The 27,154-nt window shown below is 35.8% G+C and overlaps 2 protein-coding genes and 1 long non-coding RNA gene across 4 annotated transcripts; 1 reads left to right on the top strand and 2 right to left on the bottom strand.

Moving 5' to 3' along the window:
- The first annotated feature begins 1,241 nt into the window (after positions 1-1,241).
- On the top strand, positions 1,242-3,377 carry LOC141400081 (uncharacterized). The gene is made up of 2 exons (XR_012412076.1): positions 1,242-1,441; positions 1,526-3,377. It is a non-coding gene; the product is annotated as an uncharacterized lncRNA (long non-coding RNA).
- Positions 3,378-14,364: 10,987 nt separating this feature from the next.
- On the bottom strand, positions 14,365-17,261 carry LOC141397739 (uncharacterized). Its single transcript, XM_073974395.1, has one exon. The coding sequence runs from the start codon at positions 17,259-17,261 to the stop codon at positions 16,743-16,745; it is 519 nt and encodes a 172-aa protein (XP_073830496.1). The 3' UTR covers positions 14,365-16,742.
- On the bottom strand, positions 14,873-25,554 carry LOC141397738 (uncharacterized). Of its 2 annotated transcripts, none has more exons than XM_073974393.1 (3): positions 25,204-25,554; positions 24,549-25,143; positions 14,873-17,497 (listed from the first exon to the last, which is right to left on the bottom strand). In XM_073974393.1, exons 1-2 carry the CDS (start codon positions 25,449-25,451, stop codon positions 24,573-24,575), a joined length of 819 nt encoding a protein of 272 aa, XP_073830494.1. In that variant the 5' UTR covers positions 25,452-25,554; the 3' UTR covers positions 14,873-17,497; positions 24,549-24,572. The 2 variants fall into 2 exon arrangements, with proteins under 2 accessions (XP_073830494.1, XP_073830495.1); XM_073974394.1 differs by lacking the exon at positions 14,873-17,497 and adding an exon at positions 23,295-24,360 and having other exon boundaries at positions 25,204-25,529.
- Between the last annotated feature and the right edge of the window lie 1,600 nt (positions 25,555-27,154).

Below are 27,154 nucleotides of genomic sequence, written 5' to 3'. Positions count from 1 at the left end.
CAAAATTTATGAACGTTTCTAATTAATTGAATTAATTGAGCTAAGATGACCCAAGGAGTTTGTATTGAAAAAGTGAATTCTAGCGAAGTCCCACACACCTAAACAATATTCTTCGGTCGATTGTCTAGAATCATTTCTTAATGCATACAGTGTTTTGTTTTTTTTTTTTCGGTGGACTTTGATGATGACAAGATCTTCCTTTACCATTTCGGGTTAAAGAGGAAATGTATCTATTTACCCAGATCGTGTTGAACAGACTTTTTTATTTTTACTAGGATAAGTCCAACTCGATGAGAGATCAGTCAATCTCAAGGTGGTAAGCAAATACGATACAAGATACTTTCAGCTATTCAAGAGAAATCCTTATCTCTACAAGCTCTCTCTCATCTCGATGTCTACAGATGTGTCCAAAGTCAGCATAGACTCCAATAACCCAAAGTGTTGCTTGCTTGGCCTCATTCCCCATATTAAAGGAAATGCTCTGTAATCACATCGGCAGGAGTTGAAGGATGTAAAGTCAAAAGTGATGTATCAACCCCAAGTAAAATCATAGAGAAACCGGAGAAACCAACACTCTGCATGGGATGGCTGCCATTCTCCACTAAAGAATAAGGCAAAGAGTGGTGAATCAATGAAGTAACCACACCCGAAAGCTAACAGATTCAAACCGAGTCAGGAATCCAAGCCATCCATCTCCTCCACTTGCCCCCAAAAGAATGAGATTCTGAAAGATACCACTGCCTAACACATTGGCTAACCAAATCCACGGTGGGCAGTGCTGGAAAGAACACCAAATGACCGATGGTTCTAGATGAATTTCGAACTTGCGGTAATCGATAGAGCTCATTATGATGGTAAAATCACTGATGGTTGCTTATCGAAAATCGTCTAAGAGATTCTTTTTGCATAGAGGAATCAAGGTTATCTGCTGTGAGAATAAAGAATCCTTGGATTTCTTTGTTAGCTCAGTAAAGGGCCTTGGGGAACTCTGAAGAGTTGAAAACTGGTGGTCGTAAGTATAATGGAGATTCCCTGTTGAAAATTGGCTGACTTGTTATGTTAACCTTGTATAACAACGGCGTAAGCCGCTGCGTATACGACGTCGTGATTGTGTGCAACACCACACAAACTTATCGTGTGTTCCCCTTCACACATTTTCGTTCCTTTTTCTTGACAATGTGGCATCACTGTAAATAGAAATGTCAAACTTCGGGCATGACAAGAACGCCGAATACGAATGCATTCATTTCAATTTTACCCGCAAACCGGCCAGTCGTCCAATAAGGAAAAATTTGCAAATTAAGAATTTGCTGTACAAATCCGCCATTTTGAATAGCTCCCGTTCGAGAATATCATAATTCTAATCTTCGGGAATAATTATTAAATACTTTCCGTACGGAACATTAAAATAAATGCGGAATTAAAAACCAACAATAAAAGGGTGAGTTTAGTGTGGAATTTTTAGTTTTGCCAAACCGGCATACTAACATTGGCGTGTGCAATTTTTTTTGCGTTTACCCAACAGGTTGACCAAAGGCACATAGCGGTTGGCATTAACAATTCGGTACAGCACTCCCCGCCAAATTCCACCACCTTAGGCAAGAGTGCAGTGCAAATAATTTCAACACCGATTTAAGGCTTTTCTCTTTGTAAAAGCCACCCGTGTTCACAAAACGAATTTATTGGGGAAATTTTTTTCGCCCGGCCATAACACCTGCCCACACATACATTCCCTCTCAAATATTGGACAACAGCCGTAGCCACCGTCATTGCCTAAAATTTTCCGGAAATCATTACATTTTTGTGTGACACCTTAGCCTTGCCTATCGAATCTTTGTGCAGTTCAGAAGCTAAAATCATTGTCAGTCCTCATCATTCCTGTGGGGCAATACCAACTCAACTTTAGCCTGCTTTTAGATCAAGAACAACAGTTACCAGCAATTTTGGCCTACAACTACAACAACTTGGGCTATAACACGACAAGTAGCCGGCCAGGATAGTACAGATAAGTACAAAAGTGAAGAGTCTGAATATGTGTGTATCCTGAACATCGTGTTGTTTTTTTTAGCATTGCATATTTTTCTGCCACAGGCAGGGAAATGTGAAATCTAAATTTTGTCTTCAATCATTCGACGGTCAGCCGAACTAATTTGTTATTTTTTTTATATAACCTTATGTATTTCCTATATACATAAGGGTATATAATATTATATATGTACATGTGTGTATCCCTATATACAAGTAGTGGATTTTGTAACGGGTCAACATCACGTGCCGTAACGGTACCCAACGAAACTTGTACAGTCATCATATTCCTTACTTGTGATCCTTCGGAATAAGAATTTATTCAGGACATTTTTGCCCATTTTTGCAAACCATAAAAAAAAAGAGGAAAAATATATGAAATGTTTTGCGGATTTAAATTCATAGAAATATTTTCGCATCAATTTTTGTTTGTCCCGAATGAAATGGGTTCATGAATAATGGCGCGTTAATGATAAATTAATTATTGTAGAAACCTTAGGTGAGACCAGACGTCTATAACCCCAAAATAAAGCCTTTATTTCGGCACAATAATATCAAAGTTATTCTTTGAATTCATTTACCATAATTTTGAAGTGTAATTTTAACAAATACATTTTAAGAACGCCGAGGACCTAAAGACAAACAGATTTGATTTTTTTTTTCTACGAAATTATCTGGAATTTAAATCCATATTATTTTTGGTATTCCGACCCAGTAATTATACACACGTTTACAACACAATTTAGTTGAGGGTTGCTGCACGTGATTTGTCCAGTTTTGTGTACATTTTGTGTAATTATTATAAATTTTTTTTGTGTAATTTATTTATACAAATATTTTAACTTTGTATGATCTTTAAAGTCAATTATAAATTATCTTGAAATTTCTTTATATAAAAATAATTGAACTAAAGTCAATTCCTTGTACTTAAACCTTTTGCAAATTGAAATAATTTATCTGAAATTAGCAGCGCAACGCATTGTTAATGTGTATCCCATGTTTTTTATTAACCTTTTCAAAATTTTAAATCATTCTTTTAAGGAATGAATATGATCCTAATCAATTGAGCTCGATAGAATAGGACTTTTGATAGTTATAATCGAAGTGTGATTTAGCACTATTATATGTGGGATATACATCTTTTGAGTATAGCTATCTATATTCTTAGCCGTATACCTGTATGAACATTGATATATTTCTATACAACGTATATTTATATGATTTCTTAAATGAATTGGCTTCCATTTTGGAAGTAATAATTGTAATTCGATTTCCGAAACCATACCTTATCGAACCACCCTATCTTATAATTCGAATGTGCTATGAATAAATTAATGAATTCTGAATCTGAATAGTGTTGACCATTAGTCATTATGTGCTAGTTACTTGTATAAGGTAATGTAGGGGGTAATAAGGCAGCCGGTGGTTGATTTTTGGGAGTCATCATCATCGATGAGACTCATTGGGGATTTTGTAGAAAATCCATTGGGAGGGCATGGTATCCCAACAAACACCTTGGGTACCCATATCAACAACAGCAACATCATATCATTTTTCTTCTTTAAATAAAGCATCCTGTTTGTGATTGCGAATTAATAATGAATCAATTTTGTTTATGGCTAGTCAGGAGTGGCCACTGAGCTAGGCCGAATTTCTTCAATGGCAAGTGTATACCAGCGACATCTTGGTATGCCTCATTCCCCTTTACACTCCCGACATAGTTACATAACAATGGCGCCCAACGTCCAAGCCAATGCCTTAGGTTCAACCCCCATCAATGGGAATTGTTCCTGAACATTAGGTGTATGAATTTTTGTTTGATTGGTTTTCAGTATGTCTTGAGTTGTTGTTATATTACAACATACCAATTGCGACTTAAGGTCAATTAAATTTTAACATCATTTCTTGAATGTCAACTTAAAGGAAAAGAGTTTTAGTCGTCTTGCAAGCATGAGTTTATGTCAAGCTGCAATTTTGTGACAAAACTTCTGCGTTATTGAATTCATACTTCGACTTTCTTTAAAGCTTTATAATATATTGTCATCTGCAGTTGATTATTTATGATCATTTGCATGATTTGCGATATTATAGATGCTTTAATATATTGATTTATTAGAATTGAAATTTTTGGGGGAAATTTTGACTGCGCTTTTGGAAGATGATAATGATTGTTTGTTGTTGTTGTTTTTTTTTTATCCTGGCTGATACCTTAACCTTCTACTAATTACCTTTAATTTTATGAAAATTCTGATCATCAATTATTGGAAATAATTTTCTGGAAATTTTTGAGAATTAGATTATTGATAGTTTGTTCGATTGTTGGCACATTTAAGACATATTAGTTTTCATTTTTATCTGGCACCTGCACTAGTAACATCTTTTGACAATTTTTTTTTTTCCTGTTTCCGGTTTGAGAATTGAATGTGAAGCATCGTCGTGGAACCTGGTGAAACCTTTCGAGATTTCAATTGGGATCTGTGGTGCATTAGTTTTTGTCAGATTTTTCAGAGGTGGTAGTAATTTACTATTCACTTTGCTGGATTTTCTGCCGTGGTTCTAATTATCTTTCTTTTTCCGATTGCGTGAGGCATAGGGTCGTCGCCCTCAAGACATTTGTTTTTTTTTATTAAAAGACGGCAGGAGGGGTTTGATAGGCTCAAGCTACCGATTGCTAGTTCTTACTTTTAAAATATATAAGCTTTAAGTAGTAATATATTTTTGTTTGTTTTCACGTACACACAGGGTGTACACAGAACTGGACTAGCTGTACCCGAAGACTGGTCTTCAGTTCGACTCGAGGTCTGCTGAAGTACCTTAAGGTTGTAGGGGCGGTTAGTCTGGAGAGCCTTCGGACGGCAGCGCTCAACCTTGAGTTGGAGCATTTTCCGTAGGACTGGTTGTTGTTTGGTTGTCGATTTCCCAGTGTATCTTTAGAAAGCCGTTCTATGCTTAACTAAAGATACACTGAAGAGACCTCGAGAAACTCTTTGAGGAAATTCTAACCGGCAACAATCACTCCTACGTTTTGAACAGTTTACCTCATAGAACAATAGGGGTAGGCGAAGAGGACTGAAGAGCCTATCGAAGTCCTATATTTTTTTTTCTTCACCAGCTAAGACCTTTCCTTTTCTCATTCGAATATTATTCGAACTAATTTTACCCGGACTTACAAACATTTATACTGATCTACCACGGCCTAGAGAAATAATTTATCGCCTCGATTTATTCTGTTTTACAGAATTTCTGAACATTTGTTCTGGTTTTGAGAAACTTAGCAAGATTTATTGACTCTTTGGTTCGATCCTTTTTTTGAAATACCTGACCTGTTGGAACCTTTTAAATTTTCATATTGAGTTTTGTTGCGTATGAGATTTTCTCTATTGGACTTTGACTATCTCGGCGATACATATCAATATCTTTATTTCTCTTTTGAATATATGGTATCATACCTACCTTTTGAATAACCTGTTGATCATTTGAAAAGTCATTTTTTTTTTTTTTGGATATTGTTTCTTGAGCATTTTATTGAGATTTATTGTTGTACTGAGTAATAAAAGTACATTTTTTTTGGAAAGTTCTTCAATATTTTTTTTTTTTTGTTGAGATTTGGTTTTGATTTGAACAACATGCAGCCTGCTACGGGTGCTAAGCCAAAAACTTACGGCATTATGACTAGGTCGACAAGTCAAGCAGTTGGAGAAGCTGCTGGAACAGAACCAGGTACCGGATCAGGTATCCCAGCTAGCGCTGATGGCAATGATCCGCCTACACCAAACGAATTTGCAAGTCCACCTACTCTTTCGCAAGTAAATGAGCAACCAAGCACAATTACTAGACCTTCTTTTAGCCCTTTGACTATTCGTGGCAATGATGATGAGCAAATTGAAAGACTTAGTAGCACAGGAGTTCTTGAGGTAGTTCAGTCCGCCTTAGAGGCCACCCAAGCATCAATGGTTGAAACCATGAAAAAGGAAATGCAGAAAGCGGTTGCTGCTGCAGTTCAAGCTGCTTTTTCTCAATCTTCCGTTCCTCCAGCTAATCCTATTAACAGACAAGAACTACATTCTCAGAGCATTGATTGGCCTCATGATTTGCCACCACTACAAACCGATACCAGACATGTAGGATCGGGTAGTAGAAACCAGGAAGTTCCAAATCGAAATAGGGAAGATTTTAGTAGGCCCAGGTATCCATATCTCAGTAAGTGGGGCATTAAGTTTGATGCTACCCCAAAGACACCAAATGTCGAAGATTTCATCTTTCGAGTAGAAAGGCTTCGAAATAGTTATGGCTGCCCAGAACAAGAATTGGTTGATGAATTTCATCATTTACTGGAAGGCCGTCCTTGTCAGTGGTACTGGGGTCTGATCCGTCAATATCCAAATTTGAACTGGGAGATGTTAAAGCTGTGTATAGTTAGGGAATTCCAGCGTTTTCAATCAAATCTTGATGTAATAAGGGCGATTATGGACAGGAAGCAGGGGAGAGATGAGTCTGCTACACAATATATAGACGCTATAAATAATCTGCGTACTCAATTAAGGGAACCTTTGAAAGATTTTGAAGTTATAGACATCCTCAAAGCTGGATTGAAACCCAAACTTGCCCATTTAACATTTAGTGGCACTTTTTATTCGGGGGAACAATTCCGAAATGAAGTTAGGAAAGCTGAAGAGTTTCTTGAAAGGGAATCGTCGATGAGATTCAGAACAGGCCAACCCCCTCGAATGATAAATGAAATTAACGATTCTGATTTTGATGATTTAGTCCATGATGTTGAGGAGTTGCGTTTACGGCAGAAGCCAACTGGTGTTTCCAAAAATGAGCCTTCACGGTGTTGGAATTGCGGCAGCAATGGCCACATTTTTAAGAATTGTTCTAGTTCCCATCGTTCAGTATTTTGTTTCCGCTGTGGATCTCCAGGGGTTACCACTCCACAATGCAATAATTGCAAACAAATTAGTCGTCCTTCTAATGCCTCTAAGTCCGAATCCACAGCTACTCAGACTGTGGACTGACTAAGCTCATCCGATGTTTCCACTTCTATAGACCCAATCTTTTCTGATCCGTGTAGAATATTACCCAGACTTTCCAATAACTTAGCCAAAACGAAACCTGATTTGACCCTACCCTTCCATGTACGCATGGCGAACTACAGGAAGGCCCGCGAGCGCATTTTTAACTCGGAAATTTCGACAAAACCTGAAATTTTCGTTTCCAAAAGAATTTTGAAAGCTCGTGAGAGATATAAACTTAGATGTCAGAAGAGATTATCGTTATCTTCCACCACTTTTTGCAATATGAAGTCCGACGATCCGCGACCTTTTCGAGAGGTCCTTGTTAATGGTATATCTGTGTTAGCTCTTTTCGACAGTGGAGCCACTGTCACCTGTTTAGGTAAAGATTGTTTGTTATTGGTTGAAAAATTGAATCTGAATATTATTCCCGTATATAAGTGTAGCGTTGGTACGGCTAATGGACATCGAGTTTCATGTGCTGGCAAAGTCAACGCTGAGCTTTCGTACGATGGGCAGACGAAGACCATGGAGATCTATCTGATCCCAGGTCTAGAGAATTCCATGTACTGTGGTGTAGATTTCTGGAAACAATTCAAGGTAGCTCCGAAGCTAATAAGCAGTTTAGAGATCAGTTCCCAAGTTCAAGATTCCGACATGCACGTTTTATCGCCAGATCAGTTGACATTGCTTGAAGAAGCAAAACAAAGTTTCAAAGACTTTGAAAAATATGGTCTTGGCAAGACAGATTTGGAGGAGCACGTTATCGACACCGGCGATGCGACTCCGATCAAACAACGTCACTACCCAGTGTCACCAGCTGTCGAGTCTTTGATCTACCAGGAACTTGATCGCATGCTAAGCTTAGGAGTTATTGAACCCAGTACCTCCCCATGGAATTCGCCGGTCACGCTCGTACGAAGAGGGGAGAAAAATAGACTTTGCTTAGACGCACGTAAACTAAATGATGTTACCATTAAGGATGCGTATCCGTTACCATTCATTGATGCTCTTTTAGGACGATTACAAGATACGTACTTTATTTCAAGTACTGACTTAAAGGACGCTTTCTGGCAGGTTCCTCTGGCAGTTGACAGTCGACCGAAGACCGCATTCACAGTGCCGGGGAGACCGCATTATCAGTTTACCGTCATGCCGTTTGGGTTGTGCAACGCAGCCCAACGGTTATGTCGGTTAATGGATAAGGTGATCTCACCGGACCTGAAGAATAAAGTCTTCGTGTATCTCGACGACCTCCTTGTGGTGTCTCCAGACTTTGAGACACACGTCAGTCTGCTTCGCAAGGTGGGAGAGATGCTGTCCAGAGCGAACCTGACCATAAATCTGAAAAAGTCAAAGTTCTGTCGTCGTGAGCTAAGGTATCTTGGATACATCATCGGTGAAGGGAAGTTAAAACCAGATCCTTCCAAAATAAACTCAATAACAGATATACCAATACCAAGGAATACTCGAGAAGTTCGAAGATTCTTAGGCATGGCATCATGGTTCAGACGATTCATTCGTGATTATTCTGAGATCTCTGTTCCTATTACTAATACCTTGAAGAAAGGCAAATCATTTTCTTTTGGAGAAGAAGCTATTGAGGCTTTCAAGAAATTGAAACTGGCACTCACTACAACTCCTGTTCTTAATCATCCAGTGTTTGATAAGCGGTTTTATGTGCAATGCGACGCCTCCAACGTAGGCATTGGTGCTGTATTATACCAACTAGACGCTGAGGGGTTGGAGCGTCCCATCGCCTTTCATTCCGCTCAGTTGTCGAAGGCTGAACGGAATTACAGCGTCACTGAGCGTGAGTGCTTGGCCGTTATCAGTGCTGTGAAGAAGTTCAGACCGTTCATTGAACTTATGCCCTTCACAGTGGTAACGGACCATAGCGCACTGAAATGGCTGATGGGGCAAAAAGACCTCAGTGGTCGGTTGGCAAGGTGGAGTTTGAAGCTCCAAGCCTTCAACTTCGACATACAGCACCGCAAAGGCTCGCAAAATGTTGTTGCCGACACCCTTTCGCGCTTACATCTGGATGAGGTTAACATGTTTGTAGATGAAAACCCTCTTATTGATTTGGAGTCGCCAGAATTTAAGAGCGAAGAATATTTGCAGTTGATCAAAATGGTGTCAGAGAACCATGATAGCCTGCTTGACTTAAAGATATCTGATTCTTTCGTTTATAAAAAAACTTTACCATCCGATGGCACGCCTGTGCATGAGAATTTCATTTGGAAACTGTGGATTCCCCCTGGTTTAACCCAGTCTCTTATTGAAAATGCTCATGTTTCTTCGGTAAAAAGCCATTGCGGCATTGGGAAAACGATAGCGGCTTTGCGACAATATTTTTATTGGCCTAAGATGGCCCAACAAGTTCGAAAATTTATTAACCACTGCATTGTTTGTAAACAATCCAAAGCCCCAAATCACATTTTAAGACCCAAGATGGGAACCGAAACCGTTACCGATAGGCCTTTCCAAAAGATTTTTATAGATTTTATTGGACCTTTTCCGAGGTCAAGGTTGGGAAACACGTATATCTTTATTGTGTTAGACCACTTGACAAAATTTGTCTTATTGAAACCACTAGCCAAGGCGAACTCGAAAAACGTTATCAAATTCTTAGAATCCGAGGTATTTCACAAATACGGCGTGCCACAGATTGTTCATTCCGATAACGGAAAGCAATTCACTTCCTCAGAATTTTCTTCATTTTTAAATAAATATGGATGCCGACCGATTAGAAATGCCGTGTATTCGCCGCAGGCGAATGCATCGGAACGCGTAAATAGGACTATAATCGCGGCGATCCGAACTTATGTTTCGGAAGATCAACGCGATTGGGACCGAAATATATCATCCATAGAATGTTCTTTGAGGTCCACTTTTCACACTACAATTGGTTGTTCACCGTATTTCGCATTATTCGGCACCCACATGGTTACACACGCGAGCACTTATGATTTAGCACACAAACTAGGAGTTTTGGAAGATGGTTTAGTTGAGGTAGTTCCGAAACACGATATTTTGAATTTAGTCCGCGAAAAGATTAAAACGAATATCCACGATTCTTTTGAAAAATCTGCGGCTCGGTATAACACTAGGACTCGTGACGTCAGTTTCAAACCGGGGCAGGAAATACTTAGGCGCAATTTTGTTTTAAGTGACGCTTCGCGCCATCTTAACTCAAAGTTATGTCAAAAGTTTGTAAAGTGCAGAGTTGCCAGACAGATTGGAAATTCCTTGTATGAAATTGAAGACCTTCAGGGAAGGAAAATAGGCGTTTACCACGCAAAAGATTTACAGCACATGGTGCCAACAAAATAATTTGCCCGGCTTTCGTTTTCTTTGATGACTTTTCTGTTCTCTTAATCTCAGGGTCGCGGTTCTTCCCCACCCTAAGCATACCTCGGTTAACTTCCCGAATCAGTATGGCTTCGGCAGGCCTATGCCAACGTGTTCGGGTTTGTTATGTTAACCTTGTATAACAACGGCGTAAGCCGCTGCGTATACGACGTCGTGATTGTGTGCAACACCACACAAACTTATCGTGTGTTCCCCTTCACACATTTTCGTTCCTTTTTCTTGACAATGTGGCATCACTGTAAATAGAAATGTCAAACTTCGGGCATGACAAGAACGCCGAATACGAATGCATTCATTTCAATTTTACCCGCAAACCGGCCAGTCGTCCAATAAGGAAAAATTTGCAAATTAAGAATTTGCTGTACAAATCCGCCATTTTGAATAGCTCCCGTTCGAGAATATCATAATTCTAATCTTCGGGAATAATTATTAAATACTTTCCGTACGGAACATTAAAATAAATGCGGAATTAAAAACCAACAATAAAAGGGTGAGTTTAGTGTGGAATTTTTAGTTTTGCCAAACCGGCATACTAACATTGGCGTGTGCAATTTTTTTTGCGTTTACCCAACAGGTTGACCAAAGGCACATAGCGGTTGGCATTAACAATTCGGTACAGCACTCCCCGCCAAATTCCACCACCTTAGGCAAGAGTGCAGTGCAAATAATTTCAACACCGATTTAAGGCTTTTCTCTTTGTAAAAGCCACCCGTGTTCACAAAACGAATTTATTGGGGAAATTTTTTTCGCCCGGCCATAACACCTGCCCACACATACATTCCCTCTCAAATATTGGACAACAGCCGTAGCCACCGTCATTGCCTAAAATTTTCCGGAAATCATTACATTTTTGTGTGACACCTTAGCCTTGCCTATCGAATCTTTGTGCAGTTCAGAAGCTAAAATCATTGTCAGTCCTCATCATTCCTGTGGGGCAATACCAACTCAACTTTAGCCTGCTTTTAGATCAAGAACAACAGTTACCAGCAATTTTGGCCTACAACTACAACAACTTGGGCTATAACACGACAAGTAGCCGGCCAGGATAGTACAGATAAGTACAAAAGTGAAGAGTCTGAATATGTGTGTATCCTGAACATCGTGTTGTTTTTTTTAGCATTGCATATTTTTCTGCCACAGGCAGGGAAATGTGAAATCTAAATTTTGTCTTCAATCATTCGACGGTCAGCCGAACTAATTTGTTATTTTTTTATATAACCTTATGTATTTCCTATATACATAAGGGTATATAATATTATATATGTACATGTGTGTATCCCTATATACAAGTAGTGGATTTTGTAACGGGTCAACATCACGTGCCGTAACGGTACCCAACGAAACTTGTACAGTCATCATATTCCTTACTTGTGATCCTTCGGAATAAGAATTTATTCAGGACATTTTTGCCCATTTTTGCAAACCATAAAAAAAAGAGGAAAAATATATGAAATGTTTTGCGGATTTAAATTCATAGAAATATTTTCGCATCAATTTTTGTTTGTCCCGAATGAAATGGGTTCATGAATAATGGCGCGTTAATGATAAATTAATTATTGTAGAAACCTTAGGTGAGACCAGACGTCTATAACCCCAAAATAAAGCCTTTATTTCGGCACAATAATATCAAAGTTATTCTTTGAATTCATTTACCATAATTTTGAAGTGTAATTTTAACAAATACATTTTAAGAACGCCGAGGACCTAAAGACAAACAGATTTGATTTTTTTTTCTACGAAATTATCTGGAATTTAAATCCATATTATTTTTGGTATTCCGACCCAGTAATTATACACACGTTTACAACACAATTTAGTTGAGGGTTGCTGCACGTGATTTGTCCAGTTTTGTGTACATTTTGTGTAATTATTATAAATTTTTTTTGTGTAATTTATTTATACAAATATTTTAACTTTGTATGATCTTTAAAGTCAATTATAAATTATCTTGAAATTTCTTTATATAAAAATAATTGAACTAAAGTCAATTCCTTGTACTTAAACCTTTTGCAAATTGAAATAATTTATCTGAAATTAGCAGCGCAACGCATTGTTAATGTGTATCCCATGTTTTTTATTAACCTTTTCAAAATTTTAAATCATTCTTTTAAGGAATGAATATGATCCTAATCAATTGAGCTCGATAGAATAGGACTTTTGATAGTTATAATCGAAGTGTGATTTAGCACTATTATATGTGGGATATACATCTTTTGAGTATAGCTATCTATATTCTTAGCCGTATACCTGTATGAACATTGATATATTTCTATACAACGTATATTTATATGATTTCTTAAATGAATTGGCTTCCATTTTGGAAGTAATAATTGTAATTCGATTTCCGAAACCATACCTTATCGAACCACCCTATCTTATACTTCGAATGTGCTATGAATAAATTAATGAATTCTGAATCTGAATAGTGTTGACCATTAGTCATTATGTGCTAGTTACTTGTATAAGGTAATGTAGGGGGTAATAAGGCAGCCGGTGGTTGATTTTTGGGAGTCATCATCATCGATGAGACTCATTGGGGATTTTGTAGAAAATCCATTGGGAGGGCATGGTATCCCAACAAACACCTTGGGTACCCATATCAACAACAGCAACATCATATCATTTTTCTTCTTTAAATAAAGCATCCTGTTTGTGATTGTGAATTAATAATGAATCAATTTTGTTTATGGCTAGTCAGGAGTGGCCACTGAGCTAGGCCGAATTTCTTCAATGGCAAGTGTATACCAGCGACATCTTGGTATGCCTCATTCCCCCTTTACACTCCCGACATAGTTACATAACAGACTTCCGTATTGTATATTGCTTTGCAAATGACAAATAATATACAATGTATTCTGTTTCTTATCGTCGATGTACTTAACAACAGGTACTTTTAACGAGGTAAAAAGCAAACAAGTATCACTTACTTTTCTGATGCATTCGCATGTGCATTGTTGTGTACAATGTATGAAATATTTTAACCAAGTTTACAAAACACAAAGCAACTAACGATATGGAAGTCACCCATTATTGTCACGAATCCATGCACGCATACTAACAGTACTCAGTAGGCATAAACCAAATCTCCTGACCAGCCACAGTCCGGAGAAGGGGGTCTTATCATCAGGAGTTTAATATGCACTACTGGAAAAGAAGGTTCAATAGACACTCCTAATGACGTGTGAGGTCAAACTGCTGTCTGGACTAGGTTAGATTTGAATGCGTCTTGTATCGCGGCAGTAGTAGATCGTAGGCAGGAACCACATTGCATCATGCAGATCAATCTGCATTACTGCCAAGGGGAAACTGTTGATCTTATTCTAGCCCTACAAAAATATGGTTGCTGAGCTTAACAATGACAACAAAACCATCTTCGTCACCTCCAAAGTGGACAAGGCAAGAGCTTGTTGCCAAAAAGAATCTTAAACTAACAAGATGAAAATCCGTATTCGTGTCCACGGATACAGCAGCGAAATCAAAGAGGTTAAGAGCAAATCATGGATCTGCATAAAAAAAACAAACAACATTCGTTTTGAAATTAATAGAGTAATAATATCCATATATAATAAGTAGCATCATCCGAAGCTTGGATCTGAAGCCTGGATAGTTATTGGAGATTAATCAATACTTGATGTATTTGGGAGAAAAATTCATTGCAATATTTAGTTATCGTTCAGTTGTCATTATCGGCCATATAAGCAAGACATACGTACTAAACTCGTCATATGGAACGCAAACGATTTGTCCCAATTGTTAATTTTTTCAATTTTATAAAGGTAGAAAAAAACAAGCCTAATTAGTATCTGTAATTTTCATAATCTTCTATAAAAAACCAAAATTTTGGAAATTCCCACATGAGAAACAATTTTCCCCATTTAAAACCGCAATTATTTTTTCACTTGTACATATATATATTTATGTATGTATAATTTATTTACTTATTATTATATTTCTTTGGCAATAATTTTATTTACTTTTTTTGTAATTATTTAATAAATGTAAAGCTAAACATTTTCATTAACGTTTCTTTTTTTAGTTTTAACAAAACCAAATCATCATTCCTTTTAAATGCGTCCAAAATCAAAATTATTTGGACCCATTGTTTTGCAGCCATAGTTGTTGAGACAGTATTAGTAATAGTATTTAGTAACATGCAAAGTGTGTGTTTAGTATATAAGTATATACATAAGTACAGTGCTACATAAACATATACATTAAATATGTGATTTGGAAATTTCTGGTGATCTATAAACATATACGTAGTTGAGGGAATAAGGCTGTGGAGCTCCAATAATCGATAAGAAATAGTTTTCTAAGAACAAAAATATTCATGTTTCCATATAATTGTTGATATGATTTGGAAAATTTCTCAAATTCTTGTTTATAACTTCATCCTTTTTTGTTGCAATAATTTTTTATTTATTTCTTAATGTTGTTTGTAATCTGTTAGGGGCTAGTTTTTGTTGCTTGTAGCACCGTTAAATTTTAGTTTGTCTATGCTTTTGTTACTAATTTACTAATATATTCATTTGTTGTAATTATCATAATTTTTTTTTTTTGTGTCTAATTTTTTGTTTAATATTTTATCTAATGACTTATGATTCGTCTTACGTTGTTTAATACTTATAAATATGGCAATATATTTGGTAGCTTAAACACAAAGTGCATAAATTAATAATTTATTTCGAATTTCATATTTATGTTTAGAATATATTCTAATTGAGAAGCTCTTATAATAGGAGACGAGAAGGTCTTCTAATATAAGGCGAAAATGTCTTCTAATTGAAGACGAGAAGTTCTTCCTTTAAAAGACGAGAAAGTCTTCTAATAGAAGTCGAGAAAGTTTTTCAATAGAAGATAAGGTTTTCTAATATAAGACGAAAAGGTCTTCTAATAGACGACGAGAAAATCTTCCAATAGAAGAAGATAAGGTTTTCTAATATAAGACGAGAAGGTCTTGTAATATAAGACGTGGAGGTTTTCAAATATAAGACAAGAACATTTTCTAATATAAGTCAAGAAGGTCTTCTAATAGATAGCGAAAGTGTCGTCTAATAGAAGACGACAGGATGTTCTAAAAGAAAATGACAGCATCTTCTAATAGAAGAGAAGAAGGTCTCCTATCGAAGACGAGAGGGTGTCTTGTAGAGTACCAGAAGGTCTTCCAATATATTACGAGAAGGATTTCTAATAGAGGAGGAAAATTTCTTCTAAAAGAAAACGAGAAAGTCTTCTAATATGAGACTAGAAGGTCTTATAATATAGGACAAGAATGTCTTCTAATAGAAGACGAGAAGACCTTCTATAATACAAGACGAGAAGGTCTTCTAATATAAGATAACCCTCTAATAGAAAACTATAAGGTCTTCTAATAGGAGGCGGTATGATCTAATCTAAAACGATGTCTTCTAATATAAGTCGAGAGGGTTTTCTTATCAAAGGCCAGAAGGTCTTCTAATATAAAACGAGTAGGTCTTCTAACGAAAGAGGAAAAGGGTTTCTTATAGAAGACCAGGTCTTTTAATATAGGACGAGAAGGTATTCTAATATAAAAAGAAAAGGTTTTCTAATACAAGGTCTTCTAATAAAAGAGGAGAAGTTCTTCTAATAGAAAATAAGAAGGTCTACTAATAGCGGACGAAAGGGTCTTCTAATAGAAGATTACAATATTTTCTGATAGAAGACTAGAAAGTCTTCTAATTGAAGGCGAGAAAGTCTTTTTGTAGTAAACAAAAAGGTCTTCCAACAGAAAAGTTATTCCAATAGAAGACAATAAGGTCTTCTAATAGATAACGGGAAGGCCCTCTAGTACAGCTTTCCTCTAACAGACCAATAACACTTCGCCTAATGATATTTAGAAATCCCAATTCCTCCCCTCTTTTCACTTTCAAAAACTTGCATCTCCTCTCTAAACTTGTGTTGTCAACATAAATATTTAAAAGCCAATGCCCCCAATAATTCTATACACGGAATAAAGAACTTAAAAAAACAACAACAATTGTCAATTAAACTAATGACCTTACAGACGGTTGAGCCAATCACACACACACATTCGCTACACTTTTACACTGTCAATATGTTTTTTTTTTACATTTATGTTGCACATTATTTTACACTTCCGTTTTTTACATACTCTACTCATTCATCACATCACATTTCGCTTCTCTTTTTTTTTTGTTCTTCTTAGTCCATTATAAACATACTCTTAATATCTACAACTATATCACTGTCATCTCTTAAACTTGACCCACATATCGGACAACAACAGAAATAATATTCAATAATTCTCCTTGCCCTTCACCCGCCCTGCTTGGTAACCGCCCTATCCTACTCACGCCACTGCATATTGAAACGCTGCTCAAAGGTTGTACGGTTATAGATCCCAATATCAGCTAATTTATCTAAATCTGTACAATAGGATAGACGCCTTATATCCGACATGGCATTATCGAATTTTTTCTTCCATATATCCCAATCTTGGGCATTCATTTGTGAAAGTAGCTGGGGACTGGGTATATCCAATGATGCAATGAGACGATCAAATGCCTCGGCGACAGGTCCTACAGATAAATTGGCCCAATAGTCCTCGGGGAAACGACGATTTTGACAAAATGGTGCTGGGTGGCGCAGAATACAGGCGGACATAAGTATTTCGAAACGTTCAGCAGGTTCGTAGAAACGTTTGGTGCGAGTCTTTTCCACAAAATCAATTAGACGAAAGAATGGTGTATATTTTTGTAAATGCATCAAGGGTTCACGATGAGTCCAAACATATTCACCACCTGCACTGGGAACAGCGGGAACACCACCAGTTGCTGGTCGTAAACAATTTGTTTCTTCAGTCATTGTGTTTCAATTTCCTCCTTTTATGTTCTTTAGTTTACAATGTGATTTGTTCTTTGGGGTTTTTTACAATTGGCAGCAAAAAATTCAAGGTTATTGTGGTCTAATGTAATTGTAGTTTTCCGTATGCGTTTTAATGTTCCTCCCTCTCTCTGTAGATTTCTACTTTGCATAGGCCAAGGTTAGGTCAGGTGGTTGTTGGTAGTTTCGTTGATTGGTCTGCTTTACAATTTAAGTTCCTTTTGTTTAAAATGTTTAAAATAATTTTAAATTAATACTTTTTAAAAACTGTTTATAATTTTTCTTCTTAAAGCCAAAAACTTAACAAATTATTAATATAACTTTTTGGTTCTACCAAAGCTTTACAATTGGCCTAAAGCTTCCTTTCACTTTCACATTCTAACTAACAATGATGTTGATTGCAAAGGAGGTTTTGCTTGTTGCCTGCCATAGATGCATTACAAAAGGCATACAACTATTACGAAGCTCTTGCCTCCTTTTCCCTTGTCCTCATCATTCCATTAGAGATGGGTGTGTGTGTCATGTGAATGCATATAATCATATGGCTATAAAGAGAATGCATGCGTTACACTACCTCCATTCTCTTTAATTTGTAAATTTAACGGTTTTTTGTGAACACAATGTCAATTGCCTCTCTGTTTGGGTGAAAGGCACTTGACAATCTGTAATTTTCCTGTTGTGTGTTGCCACAAGGACTTTTTCGTGGAAGACCAAAATATCTTCCTATTCTGAAGACAAAGAGTTCTTCATTTTGTTCGCTTCAACATTTTAGAGTTGGGTCATCTAGTTCCTAGTTCCTGGTACTAGTTCCAAAACGTATGAGTAACATTATTAAATATAACGTGTGATAGTAAGAGGTAGTTTACACTATCTATCAATGTCATATGACACGAAGTAAAAACATTCCATATTTACCCACGGAGGCAATGTGGAGACGTAGTTTTTTTACATTTTTGCTGCTGTGGACGCACAGATAAATGGCGTAAGGAAAATCTCCAATATTACACATATTAGCGAATACATAACGATGGAAAATTTCATGTCATATGTCATTTACATATAGTGTAAACTACCCCTAAGTATACGCAGTTTGTTCAAAGAAAAAAGGTGGCCATTGGAACTGCGAAGTGAACGAGATAGTTCCATATAGTTCCTTTGGCACAACTCTACAACATTTGTTGAAATTTTGATGGGGGTTATATCAGAAAGCTGGCTTATATTTATAATTTTTTGGACGGATTTTATTCATTATTATCTTAAATACATAATTACCGTTGGAAAATTTGGCTAAAGCCGCACTTTGAACATAGAAAAAAGTCGACATTTGTCCATTTCTGCACTACTTTTCAACTAACTTTAAATTGGTTAAAAAGTCATCCAGAGATCAACCACTTTGAACACAAGAACATTTACCTTCAACAAAGTATTTGTGCTTGTCGAAAAAATAAAGCTAAAATGTATAATTCACATTTGCATTTTCTAAATAACTTTCGTATAAATGCTACATCCAATAATGAAAGTTAGTGATGATTAGACATCGGATTTTGCATATTTGCATATTTTTTAATAATAAAGATACGAAGATTCTGATTGGACCAAAATTCGTTTCAAAGAAATCTAAATTCAATGGGAGGGTCATATATTGTATTTATTTTGCATATTTTGCATATGCACAAAATATGCAAAAAATATGCAAAAAATATGCCAAATATGCAAAAAATATGCAGAATATGCAAAAAATATGCAAAATATGCAAACAGTTTTTGGCCGAAAATCGTCATAAAAGTCGTAAAATTGACAATTAATGTTGGAAAAAATCATCAAAGCAACTTCAAAGTGTCCTAAATTAAGATTATTGGCCGTTTAAAGTCGCTTTTTTAGCAGAATATTATGCTATTGAGACCCCTTAACACAGTATGGATTTAAAAATATGGTTATATGTATATTGTAATACCATTTTTTATTATTAACCTATTAAAAATATAAAATTTGTTAAATTGGCAAATATCTTATGTAAAATTCAATATTTTCTTTGTCGTAATTTGTTGCATTAGTCTGGTTTTAACTCAAAGAGAAAACATCGATGTCCGATTTTTTGTGCGGTACTCCCCTAAAGCGTTTAGTTTGGTTAGATTTTAAGATTCAGGTATGTGATGGAAAACGATTCGACTCGTTTTGTCATAAATCGAAATCGTATATCTCCAATTTTGGTGAATATTCTAATGAAATTGAAAATGAATTTTAAAAATATTATTCAAATAAGGGGCGTTTGCGAAGCAAAACTATATATATCATCAAAGACAGTCCGATTATATACCAATTCGATTCTGCAAATCGAGTCGATTCGGTTTTCATCACATACCTGATTGTTAAAGTTTGAGCACCATTGGAATATGTTAACACATGCCACTGGGGCCTCGTAATTATGAAAATCTCGATTTTTTGGCTATTTGACGACTTCAGCGACCCATATCTATGAAACGGTTAAAGCTATTAAATACCATACTATTCTTACCCCCAGTTTTTGTAACTTATTTTTGTTCGTTCGTCTATATTCGTAATAATTTAAGCATTCATAGCTCAGCCCCCAGATGACATACACATCTAATTTTTCGTATACCCGTTCCATATATCGTTAAGGATTCCTCATTTAAAAATCAGCGCTCTACATTTGCGCTAAAGCGAGTAAATCGATCTACAAAATTTGACAATTCGTGTGAGAAGAATAAAAGTTTTTACAAAAACTGGGGGTTAATATTTCTTGCCGAAAAACAAAATACGTAAGTAGTACTGAATTCAAGATAATAAAGCTAATGTCCTGAAAACGCCTTAGGTTGAAAATGGAGTCTATTGTGAAAAAACCCTTATTACAGTGTTTTAACTTGTTTTGGAGTCTGTTTAGTAACTTATTTTCCACACAGTTGTAGTTGACCAATCGAACTAAAACTTTGCACACTTTTCAGACTTGGAAAGCCAATATGGATCCATTTTTTCTTAGAGCCCCCATATAGCGGTACCACCAGATTTAAAGTATTTTAAGGATTCTGTTTTAATTTTAGACCGAATTGGCTATAACTTTGCATTTGGGGTTCCCAAAGGTACAGAAACTTCGTCACAAAAAATGTTGGGCTCAGGTCAAGGTTTTGGTATAGCCCCTATATAACGGTACAACACGATTTCAGGTATTTTAAAGTTTTTATCTACATTTTCGGCCTAAATTGGCCATAATTTTGTTATGAGGTTCTCAGTGGTCAAAAAAATTTAATGCTGAAAAGTTAAAAATAAAAAATAGTTAAAAAAGTTGTTTAACATCCTTTACCCTTCCTGGTAATTGATGTTCTGCGGTCAAGTTGCAGGATCTTTTTCAAGAAATTCGGAGTTAATGTTTAATCTCTTGAACAACAAGTAAGTGTACCCTGTAATCACGCCTGGTAGACTTTTTCTGGAAATTTCGGCAGTTGTTCCTTTGTTAGTCTGGTTTTATCCATCTTCATCTGCTTGCTTGTTTTGTCGCATTTGGCTCTTTACGGTGGTTTGAACTATCAGATCAGGCCAACAAGTTCAGGACTAAGATACCACAGATGATTTATCATTTTGTTATTTCCTTTATCTCATATTTGTTTCGTATTTCAATAAATCTTCAATGCGATTTAGGTCTTATTTTGGACCTAATAATTATTTCTGAATTTCGTTTTCACTATTTTTTGTATTAAACTCATTCTATTGTCTCTAATCCTATTCAACCTATACTACCCAATACATCCTATATTATATCTATACAAACATTATCTTGTTCATTATACGTTTTGTAAATCAATAACCCATACTCTCATTTATAACACTCAGTTGTAGTCGTTTGATACAAAATAAATAAACAAAAGACTATTCTTATAGAAATCGCGTGAATATGTTTGTTTGATGTCCGGATGTGCTGCCAAACTTGCAGTCAAACATCCCTCTCAACAATACTTCTTATAACACTATGCAAAACTGAAAATGCAAACAACTTCTAGTATGCATTTTTTGAACGTACATATTTAGACTACAAAAACCTTAGTAGGGTTTTGTCCTGTCAGATCCAGTTCGGATTTTATGGCCTCATCTAAACCGGGCTAAATCTACACTTCTTTTCATTTATCAGGCCTTTATCTCAGAAACGAATAGGAATTTGGCCTTGCTGACTTTAGCAATATTGTAGCTCTAAACTAGTAGAACTTATCTTTTAAAAAAACCACATAAGAAAAACTCCATCTAGGGCGTCAAAATCTATAAAATATATAAAATTTTACATAATTGCGGAAATTTTGGTCAGTATCGGCTAAACTATGGGGAGTTGAACCAATTAACCTTTTGCAAAAATCTTCCAAAAAAAGTTCTCAACAATTCTTTAAAACATTCTGAAACTCTAAAATGCTAACTTCATGTTGTTTCAATGGTATTTTGCATTATATCTTTTACTACACGTATTTCAAACACAGTTCACACCAACAGTTTATTCTCGCATTTCGGATTTCACTACATTATTGACATTTTTATTAAATCGTCATTGACAAATGTACTGAAAACAACGGCATAGCGTCATTTTACAACAATGACATATTCTGAAGAGTTGTGTATTACATTCCATGGAATATTTTTCCAAAAGAAAATATTAGAAAAAATTAACGGTTTTGGAGATACGGTGCAAAATGTATAAAAATTGTGGAATTTTTGAAATTTGAGGCAATAAATGTTGTTTTTAGAGTTCATTATTTCTCTAAATATTTTATTCTTGTCCTTATCTACAAATTTGCTTAAGAGGTCAGATGAAGATTCGCATTGGTTTCAGAGATATAGCCCCGAATTTCTTTAAAAACTCAATATTTAACCATGTTTAGATGGGCCATAAAATCCTAGCTGGATCTGGCAAAACAAAACCCAACTAGGGTTTCTTGTCGTTTGGGTCTGTACTTTCAAAAAATCCTCAGTTCGAATTTTTTGCACAAGATCGCCTTAAAAATGTTGCACAGTGTAAGTCTGTACGCAGGTGCAGAAGCTCTCGACTTAACATATGCTCAAGCTGGTAAGACCCCATTATTTTAGGCATTCGTACGCTGCCAAGTCTTGTTTCTCCCCTGAGCTACTGTCAGTTTCAGGAACGCCCAGGAGTTGTTCTTTACCCCCATACCAGATGATACCAGAACAGCAACCCGTTCTTTCTGCACTGTTTTGAACGCAAATAGCCTTGTTTTGGGGTATCTTCCTTGAAGTTGTTGCGAGTATTTTTCACTGTTTATTCTCCGGAATAAACGGATAACGCTTCTAAAGATCTTATATTTGTTGGGGTCCTTCTACTGTAGATAAAATGATACGACTAACGTTCATATACGCATTTTACGCATTTTGAATATAAAATAAACAGAATTGCCTTTAATTTATTGCATAATACGGGCAAATAGCTTTAACCGTTCCACAGATATGGGTCGCCGAGAGAGACGAGATTTTCATATCTCCGAGGCTCCAGTAGCACGTGTTAACTTATTCCAATGGTGCTCAATTGGCACTCTTAATCTTAAATCTATCTAAAATCTAATCTAAGCAAACAGTTTAAGCGGCACCCCCGCCTAAAAAAATCCGACATCGATTCTTCCCTTTGAGATAAACCAGCATAAAGCTACAAGTAAGGACAAAGAATATATTGAATTTACATAAAATGATTGATATTTTAAACAATTTTATATTTTTGCAAAGTTTAACAATAAAAAATAGTATTACAATACCAATAACAATAAAAAATAGTATTACAATACCATATATCCTACACCACGCCGACGTAATAGGTATCAATAACATAATAATCTGCTAAAAAATCGACGTTAAATGGCCAAAAGTCATAATTTAGGACACTTTAAAGTTTTTTTGATGATTTTTTCCAACTTTAATTGTAAATTTTACGACTTTTATGACGATTTTCGCCCAAAAACTGTTTGCATATTTTGCATATTTTGCATATTTTTTTTTTTTGCATATTTTGCATTTTTTTTTTGCATTTTTTGCATATTTTTTGGCATATTTTTTGCATATTTTTGCAATATATTTTGCATATTTTTGATATGACCCCAAATATCGAAAAATTGACCCTTAAAACGCCTAGATCCAAAATTTGAGTCCAATCGGATGAGAAATAAAAAACATGCAAAAATCCGATGTCTAGTGATGATGAACTGAACATATACGTACACATTATTCACATTGTTCTGGAATAAAAAAGGTAAACAAGGATCACGAAGCAAATTTACAAATTACCCTCTCCCCAAATAGAGAGTATCATAAAAACAAAAAAAAAATGTTGTTTTTTCCGGCTCCAATGTTGCAAATCTTCAAATGATTTAACCACTTGTTCCGTTCATGCCGACCAACCTGTTAAATTCCAGTGTTAGCTCATTGACTCTGGGGTCACTGGGCAAGTTTTTATGGAGATCTTGGCGGCTTTAATACTTTTCAGCACCTTCCACTTCCCAAGTATTTGGGATGTTGTGCGGGATGACATTTTGTGTGTTCGGTCTACGAATGATATGTCTATATTGTCAGTATGCCAGGGATTTGAGAGGTTTTTGACTGTTTTCTACAACATTGTGGATCCGAGATACGATTCTTCGAGGGTAGACGATCTTTCTTAAGGGTAGACACGAATTTTTTTAGCCCTAACAGCATCTGTATCTATGCTCCGGAAGCGACACAAGGATCAACTCGCCCAAGGGCTGCTACCCCAACACAGGAATAAAAGTAGAAGTCTTCGCTGCATTTAGAACAAATTTAATGGCAAGGTCATACATACATACTAATGTACCGCCATAGATCGATCTATAACACCAACGTGCCTTTTCATCTTTCAGACAGATAAAAATTTATTCAAAATGTAGTAATTTACTTAAAATTCCCCACAGTCCAGTTCGTACAATTAGGATATTCAGCTAATTTTGATATTTTTAAGAATACGAGAATAACTTGGACACTCAATATGTATCACAAACGTATTAAAAATGGAGACCCCAAAATGGACTTTTTCCTTATGCTTCTTGAACGGTTTCACTTTAGCGACCTACAAATCATAAGTTGCGGTATATTTGTATTAGAAGATCATCTGTTACAATGTGGTTTTAGAAATGGTCATTTTTTCTAAACAACAAGTATACATTAGTTCTATTTTATATAAACTCCTATTTTTTTATACATTTTATTTTGTATATAAATAATTATACTACATAAAATTAAGTGTACACCCATTACCTTTGATAACATAATTCTCCGCCATTATAATCCTTCCATCATTAGTAGCTCTGCTTCATCCATAATATCGGCAATTTTACGCTTTGTTTTCAACTGCAAGGCTAAAGGCATTTTTTGTAATTGTTTGGCATAACCTAAGAATATCAATTCTATGGATGTTAGATTACTAAACGAAGAAGATTCATTTTGCATAGCAGGTTTATTAATAATTGCTGCTGGGGGTGTTAGAGGCTTATCGGGCACTAATTGTATAGGGGGATTTGGCTTTTCATAAACTTCTTCGATAGGGTTCTGTTGTGGCGTCAGAGGCTTATCGGACAGCAATTTTAAGGGGGCCTTTGCATTTAGCTTTTCATAATTTTCCTCGGTAGGTTCCTGTTGTATTTCTGGACTCGGTATTTGTATGAGTGTCCCTTTTTGTGTTATGTTCTCCAGCGTTGTACTGGCCGTTTCTTTGGCAGATGATTCCTGTGATTCTCCTTCTTCTTGAACTTCCTCAGGATGTTCATTACTATTTTCAGAATGCTCCATAACCCCAACATCTTCATCTTTTAGGATTGTGTGGAGCATTTCCTCGTCTATAGTGGTGTCATCACTAAAAAAATTAACCAAACACATATGTATATGCATACTTCTGTTCTCTCAGTGAACTTACATCATTTGAAATAGATAGGGTTGAAGAAAGTCCATATACTTGGCCAATTCGCAATCATCATTCCCTTTTAAATACTCCATATATTCGAATAGAATCGTGTTCCAACGATGTTGTGCCTCATCTAATGTAACGCCAACTTTACTGGCAATAGTTTCCCACTCTGTTTGATATTCATCATCGTCGGCTTGTAAATTTTTATAAATTTTCGGCTCTTTTTTAACAGCTTCAATTAGTTTTATTAAATTCATTTTTTATAAATTTTGTTGATGATATTTGTTTATTTGCCTGCTTTTGTTTTAATTTGCGGGGTAAAGTGTAAACACTGATTTTTGGCTTGTGTTATCGGTGTTCGATATCACACAATTTCGATAAGTAGTGAAATATCGAAAGATTGGTTGACTTCCGTATCGTCAGATGCTTGGCAAATGACTGCAAGTGTCTGAAGTATGTATAATGTTTCATGACGCCACAATACTTAACAAATGCGAAGCTATTTATTTCAAAACGTCACAATTGTGCATTTTTAACGCAAGTAAAAAGCAAACATGTATCATTTTCATTTCTGATGCATTTAGTGCATTTTCGAGGAGCAATGCATGAGTGCGCTACTGAACTATTTTGACAAGATTTAAATATTATAAAGAATCTGACGATACGGAAGTTTTGTCTTCCATATGAATATATGATTGTTGGACCTCTTTGTGGTAATCTTCTATGGGAAGACATAATGGTAATCTATAAGAAAAACAATGGTCTTAATCTAGAAATCCTTAAGGGCTTTTATTGGAATATAATATGTATAACAGACTTCTGTGAGAATACATGACGATCTTTTCTGACAAAACCTAAGGGTATTCTATAAGAAAATTTAACGTTTTTCAGGAGAAGACATAGGTATCTTCCTAATGTTCTTATTTCGGCCTTCTATAAGAGACCTAATAGTGTTCCAACTGTTCTACTAAAGGTCGAACGGTGTTCTATAAGGACACAAATCTAGTATAATCAAGCAAGTAGGAAGTCTGATCTAACAATCGGTCTGTTTGAAAATACAAAATGCTATTCTATGAGAAGACCAATGGTTTTCTATTAGAAGTCCAAAAATTAGAAACAATTTTCTACCATAATACCAAATTAACTTCTATCCATGACACAATTACCAAGGTAGTGGTGTTACACCAGCTGTTCGAATAAGTAAAGTCAAATCCCTTAATGAAAAAATTATTGGTCTGTTCCAGAACTGCAAGAATCTACTAATTTTTACTATTTTTTTTTCGATAAAATAAAGGGAAAATTTTTATCGTAGTAAAAATTAGGAACAGAGCATATGTTTGTTGGAATTTCCTCAACACCATAAAGAAATTTTTGACATAACATAGGCCGACTTCCGTATTGTCAGTTGCTTTGTATTCGTGCATGAAACTAGGCGTTCTTAAATCGATTTCCCCACTACTTTAATTTCATAAATTACTCTAGTATGAAACTCGATTTAAGAACCCCCAGTTTCATGCACGAATACAAAGCAACTGACAATACGGAAGTCAGACATATTCAACATTTTACGATACCACTACCTTGGTAATTGTGTCATGCTTCTATCAAACATTTTTAATATTCTATGAGAATGCCTAATAGTCTTTGTCCCAATTTACATTAGGCGAGTTTACTTGCGGCAATTGTCAGTTTGTAGGAGAGAGAGGTGAGGCATATGGTAACCCTTTGCCTCTCAGCACCCTCTCTCACCTACAAACTGACAATTGCCGCAAGTAAACTCGCCTAATGTAAATTGGGACTTTAATAAGAAGATCTACATACATATCATGGTACAATAATACAAGTAGCATTATCATGCCAGCTGATGGTAACATAATGTGTCAATTGCATTGAATTGATGTCAAATTTTGACATCTTATGTTGCCAACTATTGCCGATGCGGCTACCTGTGTATTTGTGC

The sequence above is a fragment of the Musca autumnalis genome, unplaced genomic scaffold (genome assembly GCF_047663935.1).
Source record: "Musca autumnalis isolate F117 unplaced genomic scaffold, ASM4766393v1 scaffold_3, whole genome shotgun sequence".
Taxonomy (NCBI): domain Eukaryota; kingdom Metazoa; phylum Arthropoda; class Insecta; order Diptera; family Muscidae; genus Musca; species Musca autumnalis.
This window is presented reverse-complemented; position numbering and strand designations above follow the sequence as displayed.